General features: G+C 34.6%; 1 protein-coding gene across 2 annotated transcripts in view; it reads right to left on the minus strand.

Annotated features, from left to right (window-relative positions):
* LOC130243936 (zinc finger protein GLIS1) overlaps nucleotides 1–23526 on the minus strand; it is a 42826-nt gene extending 19300 nt beyond the window's left edge. For both annotated transcript variants that reach the window (XM_056476260.1, XM_056476253.1), the window contains exons 1-4: nucleotides 23437–23526; nucleotides 22346–23351; nucleotides 15933–16094; nucleotides 2155–2265 (exon numbers count right to left, since the gene is read on the minus strand). In XM_056476260.1, coding sequence (XP_056332235.1) covers nucleotides 2155–2265; nucleotides 15933–16094; nucleotides 22346–23275 — 1203 coding nt within the window. In that variant the 5' untranslated portion in view covers nucleotides 23276–23351; nucleotides 23437–23526. The remainder of the gene's footprint in view (nucleotides 1–2154; nucleotides 2266–15932; nucleotides 16095–22345; nucleotides 23352–23436) is intronic.
* Nucleotides 23527–24364: the final 838 nt, after the last annotated feature.

The raw sequence follows: 24364 nt of genomic DNA on the forward strand, positions 1-24364 counted from the left end.
GGGTCCTAGAAATGTGCTTCAGCCTCTCCGGTTGTGGATTAACATACTATTGCTTTATTTTGACTGCAACTGTAGACCTCAGTATTTAGATCCCCACTATAAACCTTCATCCCAGTGCATCTGTAGTACTTTAGCTTAGAAATATCAAATCGCATGTATGATAAGGCTAAAGATTGCAGCAGTTTCTAAACATACATGGTTCAGCGGCAATGCAAACACCAACTTTAAAGAATTTGTTCACCCAACAATGAAAATTTAGTTTTTAATTACTCATTTTCAAGTCATTTCAAACCCGCTGAGACCTTCGTTCATCTTTTGAACACAAATTCAGATATTTTAGATGAAAGCTGAGAGCTCCCTCATCCTCCATAAACATTCAATGATCACGACACTTTCAAAGTCCACAAAAGGAACCAAAGACATTGTCAAAGCTGTCTGTGTCACTTCAGTGGATCAACTGTAACCGTACAACTCTTCTGTGCACCAAAAATTTGGTAAATATGATTTTCTTTGCCTATATCTTCCACAACAAGTCAGAGCATACCTGTCAACATTGGGATCTGAAAATAAGGGATATGCCATAAAAAAATAAGGCATATGCCACCATAATAAGGGATATGCCCCTCCCCCTTTTAACAATCCCCAAATGACTAAATATGTTCATTTTGTAGCTGTTTCATTGTAAATAAACAGTTAAATGGTCAGTAGTCTGTTTTATTGTTATTATTTACAAAAGAAAAATTAAATGGTATACATTAGCAGCAAATACATTAGCAAACAGTTCAGCTTATTAAAATTAAAAGCTATTATAATGAAATAGATTCAAGCTATCAAATCTCAGTAGCCGCTTCTTCACTATATAAGTTACATTCTGATTAAAGAGCAGCGAATGAATCTCTTATTTATTTAGATTTTTTTCTTTTCATTCCATTCAATAACAGCTGTCACTTTAAAAATGCACAGATCTAACGTTATAATGAAAGCTGTCGATTGCTCTCCTAACTTTTCATGCTCATTTAGGACGAAATTAGTTGTGTTTGAAAAAACCTACCAAGATCAACATCTTTAGATATTATTATTATTAATTATGTGTATGTCTGTTCAAACACGCACCCAAAACCCGCCATAAACAAAGCGAAAGCACAGAACAGACTCGCATATAAGAGCAAGGGGCGGCCCCTGGTGGTATGGGCTGCGTATAGGAAGGCTCGGCTCTTTAATATTTATTTGCCACTCTTCAGAGAAAGACTTACAGGATGATAGTGGGATAGAACTGTAAAATACCGAAGAATCTCTGTAAAAACGAGAGGGTTGACAGCTATGAGTCAGAGTTGACCACATATTGCCATAAGAGTAAGCATTCACATAATGGAGGAGATATAGGGGTATTGTAAGTCATATTTACAGTTTTTTGGTGAACGAAAGTGTTCTTGGGGATTCATATGATTACAATTGAGTCACAAAAGTAAAATGGGAAGTTTTGACAAGGTTTTAATTCCTTTTCTCCATCTTGAACGTCTTGTGATCACTGCTGTCTATGGAGGGTCAGAGAGCTCCTGGATTTCATCTAAAATATCTTCATTTGTGATCTAAAAATGAACGAAGGTCTCAGGGGATTGAAAAACCATGTCGATGAGGCTGCTTTAGTCATCTTTTAATGTTACACTGATCATCGAGATTACGTTTATGGTAATAGGTGCAGCTCAGAACAACTTTTCTTCACTGAGGCTGACTCAACATTCTGATGTTGACTCATCTGAGCATCAGCAGAGCTGGTGAGCATGTTTGTTATTTGCATGTCACATCTGGCCTCTTGAGGAATAGCACTGCACCGCTTATTAACTGTATTACGGGAACACATGTGTTCTTGCTTAGAATGCCAAAACCATGGGAATACACAAAGATCTCCTTCATTCTCCTTTGTTTGGAGAGCAGGAACAGCCCATAAAACAATAGGCCTTTTCATCAAAGATCTCCGGGATGTAGATTACCGATGGAGTTACTGCACTAAATGATATGACTTCATTTATCAGGTCATTAAGATCATTTAATTAGGTGCACGTTGTGTGTGGGTTAGTTTAGATTATTATGTTATGGAGTGAGGCTGAGCTTGTTATAAGAGTCTCAAAACTAACCAACAGTAGAAAGTGTTACCTTGTCTTGTGCCTGCAGGGCTTTGCTGGAGTGGACTTTGACGTGTTTGCGCAGTGAGCTGGGATCAGTGTAACGTTTGGTGCATCCTGGGAGCTGACAGGCATACGGTTTCTACAAAAAGTGTTGAATAAAATAATAAAGCAAGAGACAAAGAAGAAGTGACGAGGGAAATTAGTAATTCAAATGCATAGGTAATGATTTAGAAACAATGGACTAATGATGAATGACAATGTAAATACACAAGAAATACTATTAAAATATTATTTTGTATATAAATATATTTTTTAAAAAGTTGGAGTGGTCAAACATGACATGTTACAACCTGAACTAACCAAAAGTAAAAGCACTAATTATTAAAACCTCAGAAGATCAAAAAAATCTAAGTTAAACTACTAATGTAGGACTTAATTAAGGATACATATTATATTGAGTACTTTAACTAAAACCTATATTCAAAGTGTTCACTGGCTAATAATAAACACAAATCCAGCCAATGTTATATCTTTTTAAAATAAGTGTAAAGATTTAGCCATATGAAAAATTATATTGTAAACTGCTGACTAAACACACTGTAGGAAAATCTGTATTTCCTCGGGTCCCTTCACTCTAGTATTTTGTATCACCAGTGAGTGTCTGCATCAAGACCGTCTAAGCTTGGAAAAGATGAGAAGAAAATCAGCTGAAGGGTTCAGTATGGTTTTATTCTGACACAAGGGAGGGAAGAGCAATCTTATATACACATTGAGGGTCCGCCTGCAGCTGAGCCCTAACACAAAAGAATATTATCATAGAAGGAGGGAAACAGCGATACAAAGACAGCTTACAGCAACCAGAATACGTGAGAATGTGTGCGTGAAGGTATGCGCGCATATGTGAGCGAGTCAGATAGTGACTTTTGCGCAGGGACGGAATGTTCCGGCCACACCGAGATAAGATGAACAGAATATGCATACCCACACACATTTCTGCAGTGTAAAGACACAGTAGAGAGAACAAGAAAAACAGTCTGTAAAAACAGTAGAATACACACACATAATAATCAAATCCTTCACACACTTTATTTATTTTTTTACAGTGAGCATATAAAAATTATTTCTTTTGCATTCTTTGAATTGCATTTAACTGTTTTATATTAATTAGTTTTTAACCTGCATCACATTTAATTTGATGAAAACATTTCAAACATATATGTTTTTCAACAACAAACACTTCAGATCTGGTTTTACAAACAGGGCTGAGACTGAAGCTGCGGTCACACTGGACCTTTCTCCCCATAGACTTCCATTCATACGCAAGTGAATGCGGCAGACCGGAAATGCAAGCTCGTGCGACAAGTTTCGCAGTTCGCTGCATTGCAAAGTTCAAGCTTAGTGAAATCTGACCAGTAAAATCGCATCACTTGACTTCGTAAGACCAATCGAGGATCAAAACTTGACCTCTCTGGACAGAGATGTAAAATATGGAGCAATCGCTTGCTTTTTTAAATGTCTAATCATCTTGTTTAATCCCGCCCCTATTCACAGCGCCGTACAACAGAATTTCGCAAGCTCAAACTCTAGTGTGACCGCAGCTTAAACCTGAATTAGGCCACAATTCATTTGGGACATTTAAGTAATTATGAGAAGTTTCACAAACTAAAGCTGCGGTCACACTGGACTTTTCTCCCCATAGACTTCCATTCATGCGCACGCAAATGCGTCAGACCGGAAACGCAAGCTTGTGCGTCAAGTTTCGGAGATTGCTGCATTGGAAAGTTCAAGCTTGGTGAACTCTGACCTGCGAAATCGCATCACTTGACTTGAATCGAGGATCAAAACATGAATTTAAAACATGGACCAATCGCTTGCTCTTTTAAATGTCTAATTTTCTTGTTTAATACCGCCCCTTTTCACAGTGCCATATAACAGAATTTTGCATGCTCAAACTCTAGTGTGACCGCAGCTTACTTTCGAGAGAAGCATGTGATATAATTGATCGCAGCTGCACTGTAAAAAATAAATCCGTAAAACTTATGGTAAAAAAACGGCAGCTGTGGTTGCCAGCATTTTACTGTTAAAAATACAGTACAAAAATTTTTCATTTTTACAGTAAAATACCTTATTTCATTTAATATACAGTTTACATTTAATATACCAGTATGGTAACACGCATAACACGCATAAAATTCATGAAATAAAACATTGTTATCAACATTAGATGTAACAAAAATCTCTAATGTTCATAACTGATGAGGAAACAACTAAAAAGATCCATAGTAATGTCAGCAAAAAGCATAAAAAGTGATGTGTCATGCAGGAAATTCTGGGAAAGTCAATTTAGGGTCATTCGCCGTATATATTTAGGAAACATACTGTTGACCAGGTTACAGATTTTACTGTAGCATTTTTACTGTTTTTTTACCATTGAAATCACGGCCATTTTTTACAGTGTGGTCTCTCATCTTTAATCATTAGTAAGCCAATCAGATCATTTCAAACTCACGATAAATAGCCCGACTACCATTACTCCCTCATCTTCGTTTTTTTTGACGAATCCCCCCATCCGCACCATCTCCCCCTGTCCGCCTTTACCAGAGGGAGCTCTCGAGAACTACCTGATCTCTGACCTCCTTACATGCTCATTGACCAGGTGGGAGCCCTGGGTTCTCTCCTAGGACAACATGCCAAACGTGCTATTATTATCAAGCAACATTTGAACTCTTGAATATGCATTTGCTTTAAAAAACACTGTTGGTCATCTTGAGGCAAAACTAAGGCAGTGATATATTTTAAGATCAATCAGTACAAGTTCCTTTTAGCTGAAACAACTCAGACTTTTATTTTTGAGTTTGGGTAGATTGGGAAGATTATTTGTTTTTAAAATAAATAAATGCTTTATTCGCAGTGGATGATTATATTGAGACAGTAAATTATTATTATGTTATTTATTAAATTACAAAATATTTCTTTAAAATAAATGCTGTTCTTTAAAAAGATTTGGTCATTAAAGAATTTTAAAAAATGCATATGGTTTTGAGACAAAATATAAAGTATGTGCATTTATATAACACATTTATCAAGTATAGTCATACACCCAAAGTGCTTTACAATCATGAAGGGGGTCTCTCCACACCACCACCAGTGTGCAGCATCAACTTGGATAAAGCAGAACATTACTGGTAATAAGAAATTAAGAGTTTATTTGTAAAATAATAATAAACAGATAAATCCAATAGCCAAAAAATATACATATTTTATGCAAATGACTAAAACTGGAGTTCTTTTTTTAGTTTAATGTGTTAAATTCTGAAGAGTACAATTGTTAAAAAAAGTTCTAAAACAGTTGGTCATCTGATTTCGCAAATGTACTCTTCAAATGATTGTTCATCATCAAATCAGCATAATAGAGTTAGTTCTGAATGATAACAATGACACTGATGATGACTACAGGATATTCAGCTTTGCCGTCACAGGAATAAATTTTACTTTAAAATATATTCAAACATAAGAAAACAATTGTTTTCAATTACAGTCTTAAAATATCTTAAAATCTCAAAATAATTAAGGTTTACTTTAAGATTTGTTTTAAACAAGGTGTTTTTGTTCATTACAATAACAGTTCAACCACATGTTGTTCTTGTTTTTAGTTTTATATGCCAAAGAACATCTAAATAATCTTAATTCCAAAATGAAAAACATCCTTGAAACATGTTACGAAGATGAAGAAATATTTAACCTTTTAAACTGAAAGTCTTTAACTTTTCAGAGGAATCACATGGCAGCATTACACAAACCCCTTCAGCGGATGTTCTGCAGGTGCAGAGTGATACACACACAAAGAGACTCTGTAAATATTTTGACACCGTCGCATCTGTCCACTTCTAATATTAATCCCACGTGTCACCCTGAGCTGCACAACTCTGAAAACAGCACGGACTAATCAATAATGTCATCTCTCCAGCTATGCGCTCCTTACATCACACGTTTCAGCTGCGCGTTTAAAGAGGGCGAGATGGAAAAGTCACTGCTTTATTGGATAATTTTCCCAGGGACTGCATTAAAAACACAGAGGGACACAATGATATCACTTACACAGATGTGCTCCAAACATCTACATGATGAATTATGATATTTGCATGGTTAACAATTAGAAGTGCTAAAGAATTTGCAGATTGGGTACAATAGTTATGCTGGTTTAGCTGGATTTAGCAATTAAATGCAACAACTTTGATTGCATACTACAATTATTTCATTATCATGCTACTATTTTTACAAGATGTAAAATAGGTTTCTGATGTCCTTAGATGTGTATGTGAAGTTTCAGCTCAAAATACCACACAAATATGTTTTTATAACCCTGTCAAACTGACCCTTTTAGTCTTTGATCCAAATTATGTCGTTTTGGTGACTGTCGCTTTAAATTCAAATGAGATTGTGCTCGCAGACCTCTTTTAAAAAAAAAAGCTAGAGCTACAAATACCTGTGTGTCAGCATAGTGGCAGATTCAAAACAAGACTAACACTTTCTCTATGAAAAGCTCAAATTGTCAAAAGAAGGTCGTCTACGGAGAATAAAGTGTTGATTTGTGGATCCTAATACTCAACAGTTATAATGCCTCTTAGTCACTGACATTACCTTCGGCAGGTATTGTGTGAAAACTTGGATGGCTCGGATGGTGGATGGCTGCTTCTCACTCAGGGCTGTTTATGCTAATGAGGAAGAGATCATCAATAATAGGCGGGGCCTTCCCCCTTCAATGACACGTACAAAGGAAGAATGTTAATCAAAGTGTGTCTACACACACTTCTTTGTAATAAAATATGAAGTCATTTTTACAAATAGAGGCTGGCTATATTCACGCACTGTTGCCACACAACTGTTTAAACAGTGTAGTGTGAAACCAAAGCGATCTAACGAACTAACCAGGCTATATCACAGTGTTTTATGGTTGTGTAATAGCCATATTGTCACGATCACCAGCGATCTCACACACAAACACACATGGACTACAATTCCGCCATTAATGGACTACATATTCAGTCATGACACACACATACTTACACCTGCTACAAGTCTCTACTGATTACACTCGCACCACCTGAGGATCGTCAAGGACTTATTACAAACACCATTTAAGCAGCACACACACTTATTCACACTGTCGAGTCTTGTTATCTGTATAGTGACATTACAACGCGGTTCCGTTAGACTTGTTCCTCCGTGTTTTGATCTTTGCCTGGTTTCCCTTTCTCCTTGTCTGCCACCTGTCTACCGACCTCTCGCCTGATTCATTTGACCACGATTCTGGACTGCCTTTATACATCTGTTTGCACCTGTGTTGACCTTTGCTTGCCTGACTTTGAATAAACCTCCAAGTGGATCCTAAATTTCAGTTGTCTGTGTCACTCCCCGTGTTACACATACACTGTATATGGCTATATGATGAGAGAATTATAAGCAGGGCGGGATGTCATTTCTACTGGTAAATGTGTTTCATTTTGATTACGAAAGTGAAAGCATGCTGAAAATATTACCAAGAGCTGCTTTAATTATTAGGAAAATTGACAGAAATTACCATCTGAGAATTTGTCCATATTTTATTCTTATAATATGTTGTATTATGCCTATTGTTTTGTTTATTTCTGCACTGACACCTCGAAAGAAAGATCAAAGATCATTGATCTGCTTCATGATCAGACTGCAGTCCCAGTGTTGTGTTGAGAAATGCACCCCCGCGATATAATGCACAAACCCCTTCACTTTCATTTGATTAAAAGGTAGGCTAATACGATTATTATTTAAATGGATCAGGCAGGAACAAGAAGTGAAATGCATTTTAAAACTAGGTTCACAAATAAAAGGAAAATAAAAATATTGACAGCAGTATAGACTAATGTAATGAGCCTGTTTCTTAAATTAGGCATTTTGTAAGTTTTAAACAAACGAAAAACATAAAATCGTTGTAGTTTTCAACGAAAACACATTAAACATTTTATTTTTAGTTATCTAATCAGTATTGTATTTAAATTAAATCTATTTATTTATTTCAATATATATCTTCTGTAAGGTAAGGGCTCCATTCATGTAACTCACCTCAGTCACTGTCATTGGTTATCATTAAATCAATTTAAGTTAGTATATGCATATTTCAGATGTTGTGCTTTTTTTTTTTAAGTTTAGTTACATCAATGTAAATTGTATGCATGTAAAGAAAAGTAATGCTGAATAAAAAGTGTATGTGTACAATTATGTTTGGCTTTTGACACATTTTTTATAATATGTGGCTGAGAAACAGCTATTGACCTCTTTTTTGGCAGGGCATGTAAAAATCTGAACCACTGGCCCGATCAGGCCAGTAGAAAAAATCCTTAGCGTTGAACCCTGCTTACACTGAATTCTCATGTTTAATTGTTTTGTATATCCAAAAGCTCTGTGTAACACATCTGTAAGTAAATGAGGACATTTATGCTATAAAAACTCTAAATGAAAGAGACAGTTGTTACGCCTGCCATCAGTTATTGAAACCACTTTAAAGAATACATAATTAGTATTCTACTTCACTGGAAATCAAATAAGCCTCCAACTACATCCCTATAGCTTGTAGATGCCATGCATTTTCTAAAGTTGGAAAAGATTAGATGCTCTGGGAAAACAAATTTCTTTAAAAATTGTCAATGTTTTATAACTTACTTTAACTCTCTTAAGGTCTTGCCTTCCATTTAATAGACGCACTCTCCTTCCTTTTTAATTCATTTATTTCATAGTAATTAAATTTTTGTCTGTTTTTAAAGATTTATACTGCTTAATTGTAATTATTTACTTTCAACATTGAAGCATTTGATAGTGATAGTTGGTTGTAATTTTCTGTACACTTATTACTCTTGCTTCCATTTTTCTTTTCCATTTTTATTCCTACTATCATTATTTTTTTATTGGTTTTTTTTCTTCTGTTCTCTTTTGTAAAAAAAAAGCAACAAAGATGTAACTTTGTTCTGATTTAGTGTTTGTTATTTCACAATAAAAATTAGAACATAAAGAATACATAATTAAAATGATTTTTTACACATTCAAATGCTTTTGATTAAATACATTAGTTATTTCATCATTTTTACTTTTGCTACTAATATGCTCATTTTTACAACATGTAAAATAAGTTTCTGATGTCCCTAGAGCGTGTGTGTGAAGTCTCAGCTTAAAATACCACACAAATAGGTTTTATATCTATTTGAAACTGCCCCTTTTACACTGTAAAAAATAAATCCGTAAAATTTACGGTAAAAAAGTGGCAGCTGTGGTTGCCAGTATTTTACCGTTAAAAATACGGAACAAACCGTAAAAGTAATTTCTTGTTTTTACAGTAAACTACAGTATTTCATTAATTTATAGAGGTAATATGTCTGTATTTTGAATTACCAACATCTACACATCTTTTGTTACACAGTTAGACACGTTAATCAAAGCCATAAGCAGGTGGTAATGAGAAAGCTACATAATGAACCAATGCTCATTCTGTTAAACACCAGTATGGTAACATGCATAACATAAAGTCATGAAATAAACATTGTTTATCAATATTAGATGTAACATAAATCTCTAATGTACATAACTGATGGGGAAACAACTAAACTGATCCACAGTAACGTCAACAAAAAGCATAAAAAGTGATGTGCCATGCAGGGAATTCTGGGAAAGTCAATTTACGGTTATTCGCTGTATATATTAAGGAAACATACCGTTAACCAGGTTACGGACTTTTACTGTAGCATTTTTACAGTTTTTTACCGTTCAAATCACGGCCATTTTTTTACAGTGTAGGCTTTGATCCAAATTGTGCTGTTTTGGTGGCTGTCAGTTTAAATTCAAACGAGATTGTGCTCCCAGCTCTCTTTTCAAAAGAAGGTGGAGCAACAAATGTCTGTGTGATTCAAAACAGGACTAACGTTATCTGAAAAACTGAAAATGTCAAAACACGTGGCTAAGAGGAAGGTCGTCTATGGAGGATGAAGTGTTTGTTTTTGCATCCTTATACTCAACATTTATAATGCATCTTAGTTGCTGATATTACCTTCGGCAGGTACTATGTGAAAACCCTAATGGTGGACGGCTGCTTCTCAGGCCCCGTTTACACTAATACGTTTTAGTTTTAAAACGCATAAGTTTTGCTATGGTTACGCCATCCGTCCACACTACGCCGGAGGTTTCGAGCACCGAAAACTGAGTGTTTTGAAAAGGCTAGAGAGGCCGCTTTAAACACTGCTGCTCGTCTAAGTGTGGATGGGGGAAAACGGAGGCGGGGCTGCAGACATTCGCCTATCTGATTGGAGCTTTTCCCTCAATAATTAGGTAGTCTACACAGAATTCAGTCCTTCATCCTCTCCCTGTAAGTTCAGACTTCACAAGTTTGATATGGAAAACAAACTCCCGAGGACATGTCAGGTAAATCTTCAAAGGGAACAGTGTACTTTATAACTTCATTCACATCATCCTGGCTACGTTGTTTCACTGTCTTAACAATAAAACGAAGACATGATATAAGTCACTGTCAATTTTCATTTTGAGCAACTTAACAGACAGCAGAAATGTTGAGGCGTCGTGTAGCTGCATAATATGACCGTCATCTTCACTGTATGCATATTTATAACAAAACGGAGCCTTTAGCATAACTGCCTCCTTTCATTTTCATTGAAAATTCGAAACATTCCCTCTCTTTTGCTGAATATCAGTTTTAATAATCAGTGATAGCCATAATAAAAGTATAGCGTACAATTAGTTTATACATTATAGGAAATAAAGGCAGGCAATCAGTCAATATAGAGATTGTACGTGGTTATATTAATTATTAACTTATCTTTGCGCTCAGCCAAAACACGTTACCTGAGAACAAGTAATAGATTCAAAAGACCAAAGTCTGGGAATATGTCATTAGATGTAGACAACAAGATGAATTAAACATCACGTTTAACAAATACAGTGAGATTAGATCCAGCAGTAGATCCTTGATGAACAGTCTGACGAGCACAGCTGTCATCAGGGTATATATTTTGCAGCACATGCTAGAGTGTGTGTGTGGTCACGTGATGTGCGTTTTCAGTGGTGTGGTGTAGACGGAGAGTTGTTCAGAAACACTGGGTGAAATGCCAGTGTGGACGCGGATCGTTTTCATACTAAAAGCCATTTAAAACTAAAACGTACTAGTGTAAACGGGGCCTCACTCAGGGCTGTTTATGCTAATGAGGGAAAGATCATCACTAATGGGCAGGGCTTTCAACCTTCAATGACATGTACAAAGTGAGAATGTCAATCAAAGTGTTTCTGCAGACGAAAAAAAAAATTATTACATTTGTACCATTAGAGACTGGCTGTATTTACACAATGTTGCCACACAACTGTTTAAACCCCTTGTAAAAGCGATTTTTGCATAATAGGTCCCCTTTAATGCCATATTGCCATAATATCTTCAAATCTTTAATGTTATTTACTTTTTTATTTACTCCCCCCCCCCCCCCCCCCCCCCCCCCCCCCCCTACACTTTCTGAATTCTCATGTTTAATTGTTTAGTATGTATATAAAAAGCTCTGTGTAACACATCTGTAAGTAAATGTAGAAATGTATGCAATAAAATTCTAAATGAAAAAGACAATTAGAAATGTTATGCCTGCCATCAGTGAATCAAACTACTTTAAAGAATACATATAATGAAAATCCGAATTTATTTTACAAGTTTAAATGCTATCATCGGGTCCTTGTGCATTTCTTAAACCAGAAAATATGAAAAAGGGCAATCCAGTAACTTTGCTTTCCAAGAGTATCTTTGCATGCATGTGGAAAGACAAGCTGTTCAGATTTTGCTCTCATAGTCACATAGGAAGGGGATTTTAATATATATTACCAGCCTTTAATCTGGTGGTTGTTGCTTCACAGGTTGGCATCAGGGAAAAGCCGCTGCGGGCAGAGCTTGTGAGCACTGAACTGCTTCTCTTTTTTTCTGAGGTCATTAAAGTGAAAGGAGATCTCCAGACAGACTCAGACTATAATTCCTTACTCTCAATTTAGTGTAAATAAAACCATGTTATTGTGAAGGACCACAATGTCTGGGAAAAAATGACAAGTAAGCTTCCACTGCCTTGTTTGTTTTTATTAGTGGTGCACCAGTAAAAAAAATCTATGAGTCTATTTAAAGGGATTGTTCACCCAAAAATGAAAATTCTGTCATCATGTATTCACCCTTTACTTGTTAACCTTCATGAGTTACTTTCTTTTCTTTTTTAAACACAAGAGAAGATACTTTGAAGAAAGCTGGAAACCTGTGAACATTGACTTTCATCACTGTAAAATGTTGGGTTCCATACAATTGATTTGTGTTGGGACAACATAAAGGAATTAAGTTAGCTTTTTAGTGTTTACAAATTTAAGTGGGTTAACCACAAAACAATTAAGTTGCCTAAAAAATCAAGAATTGTGTTGTTTCAGCTCATTTTAGTAGTAAGTAGTTTGAATATACAGCAAACTTTTTTGAGTGGTTGTAGGAAAAACAAATATTATGGAAGTCAATGGTTATTAGTTTTCAGCTTTCTTCAGAAGAAAGAAAGAAAGAAAGAAGAAAGAAACTCATAAAGGTTTATGAGGAGGAGTAAATAGTGAGTAAATTTAAAATTTTGGGTGAACTGTTTTCCCTTTTAATATTATATGTAATATATAATATTTTAGGAATATAAACCAATAGTGTATTGTAAATATTGACCCACTTTTAAAAAAAATAATTTCATACGTCGCACATTTCTATACTATAAAATAATAATAAATTAAATTAAAACATATGTTCTTTTCTCAATCCTTTTGATCCACTGTATATATATATATATATATATATATATATATATATATATATATATATATATATATATATATATATATATATATATATTCTTTAAATGAAAGTATATTAAAATATGTGTGCGTGTGCATAAATAATTGTTACATTTTATACTGTGAATGTTATTGTTGTTATATTTTAATATTACACACATATATATATATATATATATATATATATATATATATATATATATATATATATATATATATATATATATATATATATATATATATATATACATACATTCCCAGTTACATTCAGAATAGATTCAGAATAGATTTTAAAGTATTATAAATCACTCTAAATCTATAAATCACTAAATGGCCTAGGACCGCAATACATTACAGATATGCTCACTGAATACAAACCTAACAGATCACTCAGATCTTTAGGATCAAATAGATTAGAAATTCCAAGAGTTCAGTCAAAGCAGGGTGAATCGGCTTTCAGCTACTACGCCCCTCGCTGCTCGAATCAGCTTCCAGAAATGATCAGATGTGCTCCAACATTAGGCACATTCAAATCAAGACTGAAAACACATCTGTTTAGCTGTGCCTTTACTGAGCGAGCACTGTGCTACGTCCGACAGATCGCACTATTATGTTTTTCTCTTCTTTTTCATTCTTTTATAACACATTTTATCTGTTTTTATGCTTATTTATTTTATTTTATTTTATTTTTTTTACCATTTTTATTATTTGTTTTTATTTTTCTTATACTTGTTTCTTTTATTCCTGTTTATGTAAAGCACTTTGAATTGCCACTGTGTATGAAATGTGCTATATAAATAAACTTGCCTTGCCTATATATATATATATATATATATATATATATATATATATATATATATATATATATATATATATATATATATATATATACATACACACACACACACATATACAGTACAGCTGCATACTACGGAGACCCGGAAGAGACGTGATGGTTGGAAAAAAACGGGTGGAAGAGAAAATACTGGGTGGGAGAAAAAAAACAGAGTGATAGGAAGATTTTTTTTTTTTTAAGTTTAAGCATTCCGTCGCAAAACTGTTCTTCCACAAACACTTCCCGCTCACTTCATACATGTCAACCCTTCCGTTTATGCCGGGATTCTCCCGTATTTTACCAGTCTATCCTGCTATCATCGTATCATTAATTATTTTCCCATATTTCTCATGTTTTTGTTATATTGAAAGCATGCTGAAATCTATATAAAAATGTCTTCATTCGCTTTCGTTCCATGAAAGCTGTGCGTCGATCATCGCCATTCTAATGCAATGTGACTGACAGACGCGCTCCGTATGATAAACTAATCCCAGATAAGCTTCTGTACACCCAGCGGTACACCCCATCAGGAAAAGTGCAGGATACTTTAGGATTAAGGTGTGTTTAAACAGACAAATACACTTAATAATGTGTAAACATGTCCATCCTGTGTGTTTTATTTTAAACACAACTAATTTTCTCTTAAATGAGCACAGACAGTTACTAAAGTAATGGAATCCTTTCATTATAGATCTGTGCATTCCTAAAGTGATACCTCTGTTATCAATCAAAACAAAACGAGAGACTCATTTGCTGCTCTTTACTAGTTTGATAACAGAGGTGTCACTTTAAATGGTGTCCAGAAGCTGATCTAGGGTCAGTTTATCATACGGAGCGCATCCGTCAGTCAGCGCTTATACATTTTTTTTTACTGTTGCAAAATGTTTACTCAGCGCTTATACATGCACTCGCTGATTCAGAGGTTGCATAAGAATGGGGATGATCGACGCACAGCTTTAATGTAAAGAAAGTGAATGCAGACACTTTTATATTAATTTCAGCATGCTTTCAAGATTACAAATATAGGAGAAATATGGGAAAATATTTATAGGATGATAGCAGAATAGAGTGGTAAAATACGGGAGAATGCCAGCAAAAGTGAAGTTTCATAAACTAATTTTGAGAGGAGCACGTGATATGATTGAGCACGTCTGGCCACTCATCTGTAATCAGTAATAATCCAATCAGAGTGATCCTAGTTTACTATAAATGGATCATTTTCTCCCTACTGTTTCTATCTTCGTTTGGAAGAATCCCCCCTTCCACCCCATCTCCTCCTTTTCCTCCCTTTTCTAAAGGGGAAGCTCTCGAGGCCTACCTGATCTCGGATCTCCTGATATGCTTATCGACCGGGCGGGAGCCCTGGGCTCAAATATCTCCGAGCTCAGGGTTCTCTCCCGGGACAGCATGCCAAACCTGCTTTATACGCCAAGCATATCTAAGTGGGAACTCTTGAAACGGGAGGGTTGACATGTTACAGGTATGAAGCGAACAGGAAGTGTTTGTGGAAAAACAGTTTTGTGAGGGAATGCAAAACATCTTTGCGAGGGAATACAAAAACGTAAAAAAAATATATCTTCCTATCACTCTGTTTTTTTTCTCCCACACATTCTTTGTTTTACACCCAGTTTTTTTTTCTTTCACCCGATTTTTCCCCACCACCACGTCCCTTCCGCTGTATACACCTACCTCTATTATTCATTACTGATCTAAACATATGCAATTTTTAAATATATATTTAATGATTAAAATAATTAACTTAATAAATTGTATATATATATATATATATATATATATATATATATATATATATATATATATATATATATATATATATATATATATATATATATATATGTATATATATATATATAAATATATATATATATATATATAGGATCAAACCAACAATATCTCCCAAATATATATATATATATATATATATATATATATATATATATATATATATATATATATATATATATATATATATATATATATATATATATAACATCTTTTTTTTACATATTTTTTTTAATCTTATTATAGAGAAATTATACACAATATTGTTTTTCAGATTTTTTTGAGAATGGTCCTACCGTGTCCAAATGTGTACGCTGGTGTTTAGCTCGATCGCTAGAATTGCTGAAGGCCTTCAGACAGCCGGGATGCTGACAAATGTAGGGCTTCTCTCCGGTGTGGCTGCGCAGGTGGATCTTCAGGTTCTCCAGACGTGAAAATGCCTTATTGCAGCCTTCAAACTACAAGACATCATCCCAACACATGGGAATATGTAGACAAGTAATCACAAAATTGTTCCAGTTATTGTCAAGTACACATATGCATGCAAATAATGTCTTCTGCTCTTGTGCCAGAGAGCACAGCTTTGCAGTGTAAGCAGAGATTAATACATGCCATTCCAGTTAATATGAAGATTTTAAAGAGAAAGCACATGGACTTGCTTAAACTATTTGGTTAAATTACTACTTACTGTCACTTGATCTCTGAAGTCATTTCTTGTAGAGAATGTAAAAAAATGGTAGCATGGAAATTGTCCATAGCTCATTTTTAATGCAAAAAAATGACACTAGCTATGAAACATGATTGTTATTATACTTTAACAGCTTTAATGGGTTAATTCACCCATAAAATGTTATTAGTTAGTTAATCACCCTTATGTCAATCTAATTCTCTGAGACCTCCTTTCATCTTCAGAACACAAATGAACATATTTTAGATGACATCCGAGAGCTCTCAGAACCTCCATAGACAACAATGAAATGTTCAAGGTCCAAAAAAGGAACCAAAAACATTGTCCAAACGTTCCACGTGACTTCTGAGGTTCAACTAAGCATACAAATCGCCAAAAACACCAAGAAACCTCCAAAAAACCCTGTAAAAACGAATTTATGTTATGTTATTATGTTATGTTATGTTATGATGTTATGTTATTATGTTATGTTATGATGTTATGTTATGTTATGTTATTATGTTATGTTATGTTATTATGTTATGTTATTATGTTATGTTATTATGTTATGTTATGTTATTATGTTATGTTATTATGTTATGTTATTATGTTATGTTATGTTATTATGTTATGTTATGTTATTATGTTATGTTATGTTATTATGTTATGTTATGTTGTTATGTTATGTTATGTTATGTTATGTTATGTTATGTTATGTTGTTATGTTATGTTATTATGTTATGTTATTATGTTATGTTATGTTATGTTATTATGTTATGTTATGTTATGTTATTATGTTATGTTATGTTATTATGTTATGTTATTATGTTATGTTATGTTATTATGTTATGTTATGTTATTATTTTATGTTATGTTATGTTATTATTTTATGTTATGTTATGTTATGTTATGTTATGTTATTATGTTATGTTATGTTATTATGTTATGTTATTATGTTATGTTATGTTATGTTATGTTATGTTATGTTATGTTATGTTATGTTATTATGTTATGGTATGTTATTATGTTATGTTATGTTATTATGTTATATTATTATTTTATGTTATGTTATGTTATGTTATTATGTTATGTTATTATGATATGTTATGTTATTATGTTATGTTATGTTATTATTTTATGTTATGTTATGTTATGTTATTATGTTATGTTATTATGATATGTTATGTTATTATGTTATGTTATGTTATTATTTTATGTTATGTTATGTTATGATTTTATGTTATGTTATGTTATTATGTTATGTTATTATGATATGTTATGTTATGTTATTATGTTATGTTATTATGTTATGTTATGTTATTATGTTATGTTATGTTATGTTATTATGTTATGTTATGTTATGTTATTATGTTATGTTTACTTGTTATGTTATGTTATGTTGTTATGTTATGTTATGTTATTATGTTATGTTATGTTATGTTATGTTATGTTGTTATGTTATGTTGTTATGTTATGTTATGTTATGGTATGTTGTTATGTTATGTTATGTTGTTATGTTATGTTATTATGCTATGTTATGTTATGTTATGTTATGTTATGTTATGTGCTTATGAGTTCCACGTCAAATTAGAGTGCACGCTTATGCAGACAATACTAGCTTGCACACAGTAAATGCGCACCCTGACCTGACAGGAGACGTGGGTGGAAAAAGTTTTTTGGTGTACAAAAGTGTTCTTGGAGCTTCATATGATTACAGCTGACACATAAAATGTTTTGACAATATTTTTCATTCCTTTTCTGGACTTCTCAAGACCGTTGGTGTCTATGGATGGCCAGAGAACTCTAGGATTTTATCTAAGATATCTTCAATTGTATAACAAAAACCAATGTCTAAAAAGATTGGAAGGACATGAGGGTGAGTATTTAATATCTGTATTTTGATTTATGGGTGAACTAACCCTTTAAGCTAAAAAAAAGTTAGTAAATTACAGATATCAAACCAAGTAAAACTGTTAAAGCTCCTTTAGCTGTAAACTGTAAGTGCTGTTTGTGCTGTCAGTTCATGCACAATTATACGAGGCCTGTTGTGAAGATCTGCGCAGACAAACATGCCACCCGGCGGAGTTTATTAAACAGACATGTTCAAAGCTGGTTCCTGTTAGAACAAGGCTCTGCTAAGATGTTTGAGTTGGAGAAAGGCCAGCGAGGGAGTCAGTAACAAGCCCAGCTGATTCAAGCTGGCAGCCGCAGTCATGCAGACTTTTGGTTGGAGCAATTCTGCAAAATTATAAAACACATTTTGGCCGTCACAGGTGTGATGTCATGATGAGGTTATATGAAAAATAAATTGGGTTTCAGTAAGCATCATTACAAATAGGGATTTATGACTGTAAGCTTTAAATTAAGTATGATGATGTTTACTTTTGTTCATTTAGCAGACATATTCATCCAAATTAAATATAATGTCAAAGTACCTTCAAATCAGTTATGAATGTGAATGAATAAATAAACAAATAACATCCATATTAGTCTGTATATAATATAATATAATATAATATAATATAATATAATATAATATAATATAATATAATATAATATAATATAATAATCTTAAAGAATATTTATAAGAACTTTAATATTTAAAAGCTTTTTATAAAATCGATTTAAAGTTAAAAATTATACTAATACACATAATTGAGTGTACATTAAAGGATCAAACCAACAATATCTCCCAAATAATACTCTACCACAAGTAAAAAAAATAATAAATAAAACCAGCAAATACACTCACCGACCACTTTATTAGGTACACCTCACCAACTGCTTGTTAATGCAAATTTCTAATCAGCCAATCACATGACAGCAATTCAATGTATTTAGGCATGTAGACATGATGATCTGCTGCAGATCAAAGCGAGCATCAGAATGGGGAAGAAAGGTAATTTAAGTGACTGAACATGGCATGTTTGTTGGTACTTGACGGGCTAGTCCGAGTATTTCAGAAACTGCTAATCTACTGGGATCTTCACGTACAGCCATCACTAGGGTTTACAGAGAATGGTCTGAAAAAGAAAATATACAGTGAGTGACAGTTCTGTGGGTGCAAATGCCTTGTTGATGCCAGAGGTCAGAGGAGAATGGCCAGATTGGTTCGAGCTCATAAAAAGGCAACAGTAACTCAAATAACCAATCGTTACAACTGAGGTATGCAGAGAGCATGTCTGAATGCACAACAAGTCACACCTTCAGGCGGATGGGCTTCAGAAGCAGAAGACCACACTGGGTGCCACTCCTGTTACCTAAGAACAGGAAACTGAGGCTACAATTCGCACAGCCTCACCAAATTGGACAATAGAAGATTTGAATAATGTTGCTGGTCTGATTAGTCTCGATTTCTGCAGCAACATTCGGATGGTTGGGTCAGAATTTGGCATCAACAACATGAAAGCATGGATCCATCCTGCCTTGTATTAACGGTTCAGGCTGGTGGTAGTGTAATGGTGTGGGGGATATTTTCTTGGCACACTTAGGGCCCATTAGCACCAATTGAGCATCGTGTCAAGGCAAAAGCCTACCTGAATATTTTTGCTGACCATGTCCATCCCTTCATGACCACAGTTTATCCATCTTCTGTCGGCTACTTCCAGCAGGGTAATGTGCCATATGATAAAGTGCGAATCATCTCAGACTGGTTTCTTAAACATGACAATGAGTTCACTGTACTCCAACGGCCTCCACAGTCACCAGATTTCAATCCAGTAGAGCACCTTTGGAATGTGGTGGTATGAGAGGTTCACATCATGGATGTGCAGCTGATAAATCTGCAGCAACTGCATGATGCTATCATGTCAATATTGACCAAAATATTGGAAATATTTCCAGTACCTTGTTGAACCTATGCCACGAAGGATTAAGGCAGTTCTGAAGACAAAAGAGGGCCCAACTCGGTACTAGTAAGGTGTACCTAATAAAGTGGCCAGTGAGTGTAAATCAAACAATATATTGCATCACTAAAAAGAAACACATTTCTTATGTGGCTTTTTGTAAGGGAAATGAAACACAGCTCCATCAAAGTATTAAATGATTATAGTTGTAAAACACGATTATCTCTCCCTACAATAATATCTTTGAGCGTGTTATGGTAATAAGTGCTGACAGATTTTGTATTCTGCATTATATTATTATTATTATTATTATTAAATAATGTTTGCCTTTCCTTTACATTGCACAAGGGCACTTAAAATCATACTTGTTGAATACCTAAAAAACTAAAAATCTAATTGTCTTGGAAGGAGTTGACGAAATTTATCGTTGCATAATATCGGTTTCCAAGCAACTCTCACGAAGGCAATTTGTAACGCAACTATAAACAACTCAAAAGTCTAAATCTCTCAAATCTGCAATTGATCAATCTCTGGAGGTGAAGAGAGATTGAGTCCACATGTCAGTCTTTCTCTACTTTCCCATGTTTTACTTCAAAGAATTGGCATGGGTTAAAAGAAAAATCTTGTGTTTTACTGATTAATACCTACTACATGTACTAGCAAAACAACAGCTCAGGGTCTGGTTGTTGTGCAGCTCAGGAAAAAAAATTCTGGTTAAAAGTACTAGCTATTTTGTAAAAAAAGTCCATACTTAGATTAGATGTAAAAATGTGGCACTGAATCTAAAAATTGTGTTTGACACTGTGATTTTCATTAGCTATGTTTCCATCCAAACACGTGTGCAAAACTGGAATATAGGATCTTTTCAAACAAAGAACCTTTTCCATCCTATGAGTCAAAGAGAACAAAATCAACACTTCCTGATAAACTGGTAGCAAATATCAAAAAGAAAAATGGAATTTTCTATGAAAGGAGAAGCCACTGTCAATCTTTTTTCTTAAATAATAAATTACCTGTGCCTTAGAAGTCAAAATGTGGTGAAGTGGCTTTTTTCCGAGGTTTGAGACCATTCTTTGGACAAACATTTTCACAACAGTGGAATTTTGAGAATGCTGAATTTTATGAAAACCATATCAATATTGTTTTCATGTCAACTATAAAAAATGTGATATTGTGCATATAACATGTTCAGTCTATAGACACATGTACTCGTCCTCGAACACCAAAACAACAATTTTAAACTATAGGATCATATGTGCACAGCGTGTAGCGTTTCACTACTGGCCTGACATGCAAGGTACATAATTTTAATCATTTTTTTTAGTCAAATTTTTGTGAAATAGGATTGATTTTATAACGCTGATATCTAAATCTTGGTTGTGTTTGTTAAACCTGTGCTGTACATGTTGAGGTGTAAACATTACATTAATTTGTAGTTGATTATACATTCAGATTTTCCATGTTCATTCTTTGTATTTGTTTCTTTACAATAACAAACTGTAGTTTTTACCTCATTTTTCAATGTAGAATATTTATCCCTTTTATATAGAATAGGGTTAGACAATCTAAATAGACAACATTTACATTTAGTCATTTAGCCAGCAGATGCTTTTGTCCAAAGCGACTCACAATTGAGCAAACATTCAGCGATTCAACAAGACAAGATCATCTGTGCAAATACTGAATTAACGGAATTAGTTTATTTACTCATATTTCTCTGATATCCCACCAAGCAATTGTGTTTTAAAAAATGACTAATAGATGTATAAACATAGATGTCTTGATTAAAACAGGACTACATTTGGGGTGTGAGTGGAAGTCTAATGCCCGTCTAACAATAGTCCAAAACAACAAGATTAAACAGAGTTCACATGTATAGTCAGGAATTCTTGACTAGTCTATTTTTTGACTATCGTTAGATGTCTATTAGGTTTTCACCGACAGCCCTAATTTAGCCTTTTTTCTTTAGCAAAGACATCTATGTTTGGATGTCTATTAGACGTCTTTTAAACGCACACACAAAAAAATGCTTACTGAAATGTGTCAAATGATAACACATGTGTGAGAAACTTTGTTTGACCTGTTTTTGCAATAACACCCTATACAAAAAAATGCCTAAAGATGACATCATGATGCCAGAGATGACAGCTTTGTGTTTACAATAACACACACACACACACACACAAATTGAACTCACCATGCATTTGTTGGGCTTCTCACCAGAATGCACTCTCATGTGAATGAGCAGTTTGTACCGAGCATTAAAGGGCTTGTGTCGACGAACACATCCTGCCCAAAAGCAGGTAAATTCCTCCCCTTTCCGCTGATCTATGTGGATCTTCTCTATGTGCCTCACCAGTTCTTCTTTCTGCCCATAGGTAGCCCTACAATCCATCCATTTGCAGGGCTGCTGTTCACTTAGATGCCCGTTCATTCCCTCGACTCCGCTTAATGCCAAACCATTCTTGAACTGCTCTTTTGTCTGAAAATGCTGAAAGTTAAGATGCTGCTTGGAGTCACTGCAGGGATACTGGAAACGTTCTTGCTTGTCCAGAAGCTTCTTGCTACAAAGATGAAATTCAGCAGTTGGTTCTTGCTTAGGAGATTTTGGATACAGGCGTTGCTCTGGAGTCTGTGGTGTGCAACTGTAGAGAAGCTCCTGGGTCTCAGGTGGACCACAGAGAGCTGAAAGTGATGGAGAAGCCAAACACTGCTCCGACATGGAGCCTGAAGAGTGACTGGAGGAAGGGGATGAGAAGGATGGAGAAAAGGCACTGAAAAATGAGGTGGACAGGGAAGAGGAGAACAAGCTAGGGGACAGTGTTTCACCAGTCTGCGATATCTCTCCAGCAGAGAGATTATAGGATGAGTCGGTCTTTATGCCACTGATATACGAGAAAATGGCTCTTTCTGCGGAACAGGCCAAATCCAGGTCATCTGTCGCTATTGATGCTGGAGATTCAGACGAGCTGCACATCTTCAGGCCTTCCCTATGAATGCTTTGGGTTAAGGAGGACAGGTATTTTTCATTGTAGCTGGACTGTTCAGGTTGTGCAACCGCTGGGCTGAGAACAGCAGACCTCATCACATCGCTCCAGCTGCTTCTGTCTCTCTGAATGTGGATCATCAGACAGCCACAAATTTATTTAGGGGTATCGCAGACACTTGCAGTAGTGATACAGCTCTGATTATTCCCAAAGTACCTGGAAAATATGTTTTTAAAGGGTTGAAGCATTAGGACAGTGAATTCAAACGAAAGCTATCAGATGGAGTGTGTTTGCAGGTGACCTCATGAAGAACTGATCGACTGAGGAGCTGGTGTTTGCTGGCTTCATCATCTAAATTGTCCCAGACTGCAAATTGTTCTTTCTCCCATAGCTGTTTGCTACAAAAGGAATAAAAAATAAATAAATAGGCTAATAATTATAACTATAGATTAATGATAAAAGTAGAACAAGACAATGAAAAAGCCTCATACACAATTTTTTAAAAATGTTACATTATATTATTTATTTTATTCATCAAGCAATCGTGGACTTGCTAAACATGTGACAGTGAAATACTATTACAGTTTCACAACCAAAATACTGTTTGGTCGAACATTCTATTCATCAAATAATCATAAAAATATAAGGATTGAGAACAAATGGATTAAACAGAGACAAAAACATAAGTTTATTTGAATAGCAGAATGGGGGCTAATTTTGGGGGATTGGGTATTTACACCATTCTGTATAAAGTGCAGATAAAATCAATGATTGGGACCGGTTCTATTGTCTTTAGTCAATTCGTTCCACTTGTTTCCTGTGTTAAATTTGGTAAGAATCTTACAGATCATTAAGAAACAGAAAGACACTGTTTGTTCACTATATTTTTTAATCAAGACCCTGTTTGACGCAGACTTTTCTATTTGTATCAGGATGCAGCTTTTATGATGCTAGCTGAGATTGCTCTCAGAGATGCAATGTGAGACGCAAAGCACTCAGTGGAGCTAGTGACATCCCTGTGAGGGGTAGGGTTAGTTAAGCCCATTAAAAAGCATTGCACGCACCAGGTCTGCATCCAGACCCCTTTCAAATTTTCGGAGAAACTGAAAATAAAAAAGGCAGTGCCAACTCGATTGGATTTGACAGCCGCAACACAGAATCCTCAGTAAACAAGGTTTTAACCTGTCACTATTGTTTTGTCAGTTGTAAATATTTTGGTAATGTGAATG

Source organism: Danio aesculapii, chromosome 2, assembly GCF_903798145.1.
Source record: "Danio aesculapii chromosome 2, fDanAes4.1, whole genome shotgun sequence".
NCBI lineage: Eukaryota > Metazoa > Chordata > Actinopteri > Cypriniformes > Danionidae > Danio > Danio aesculapii.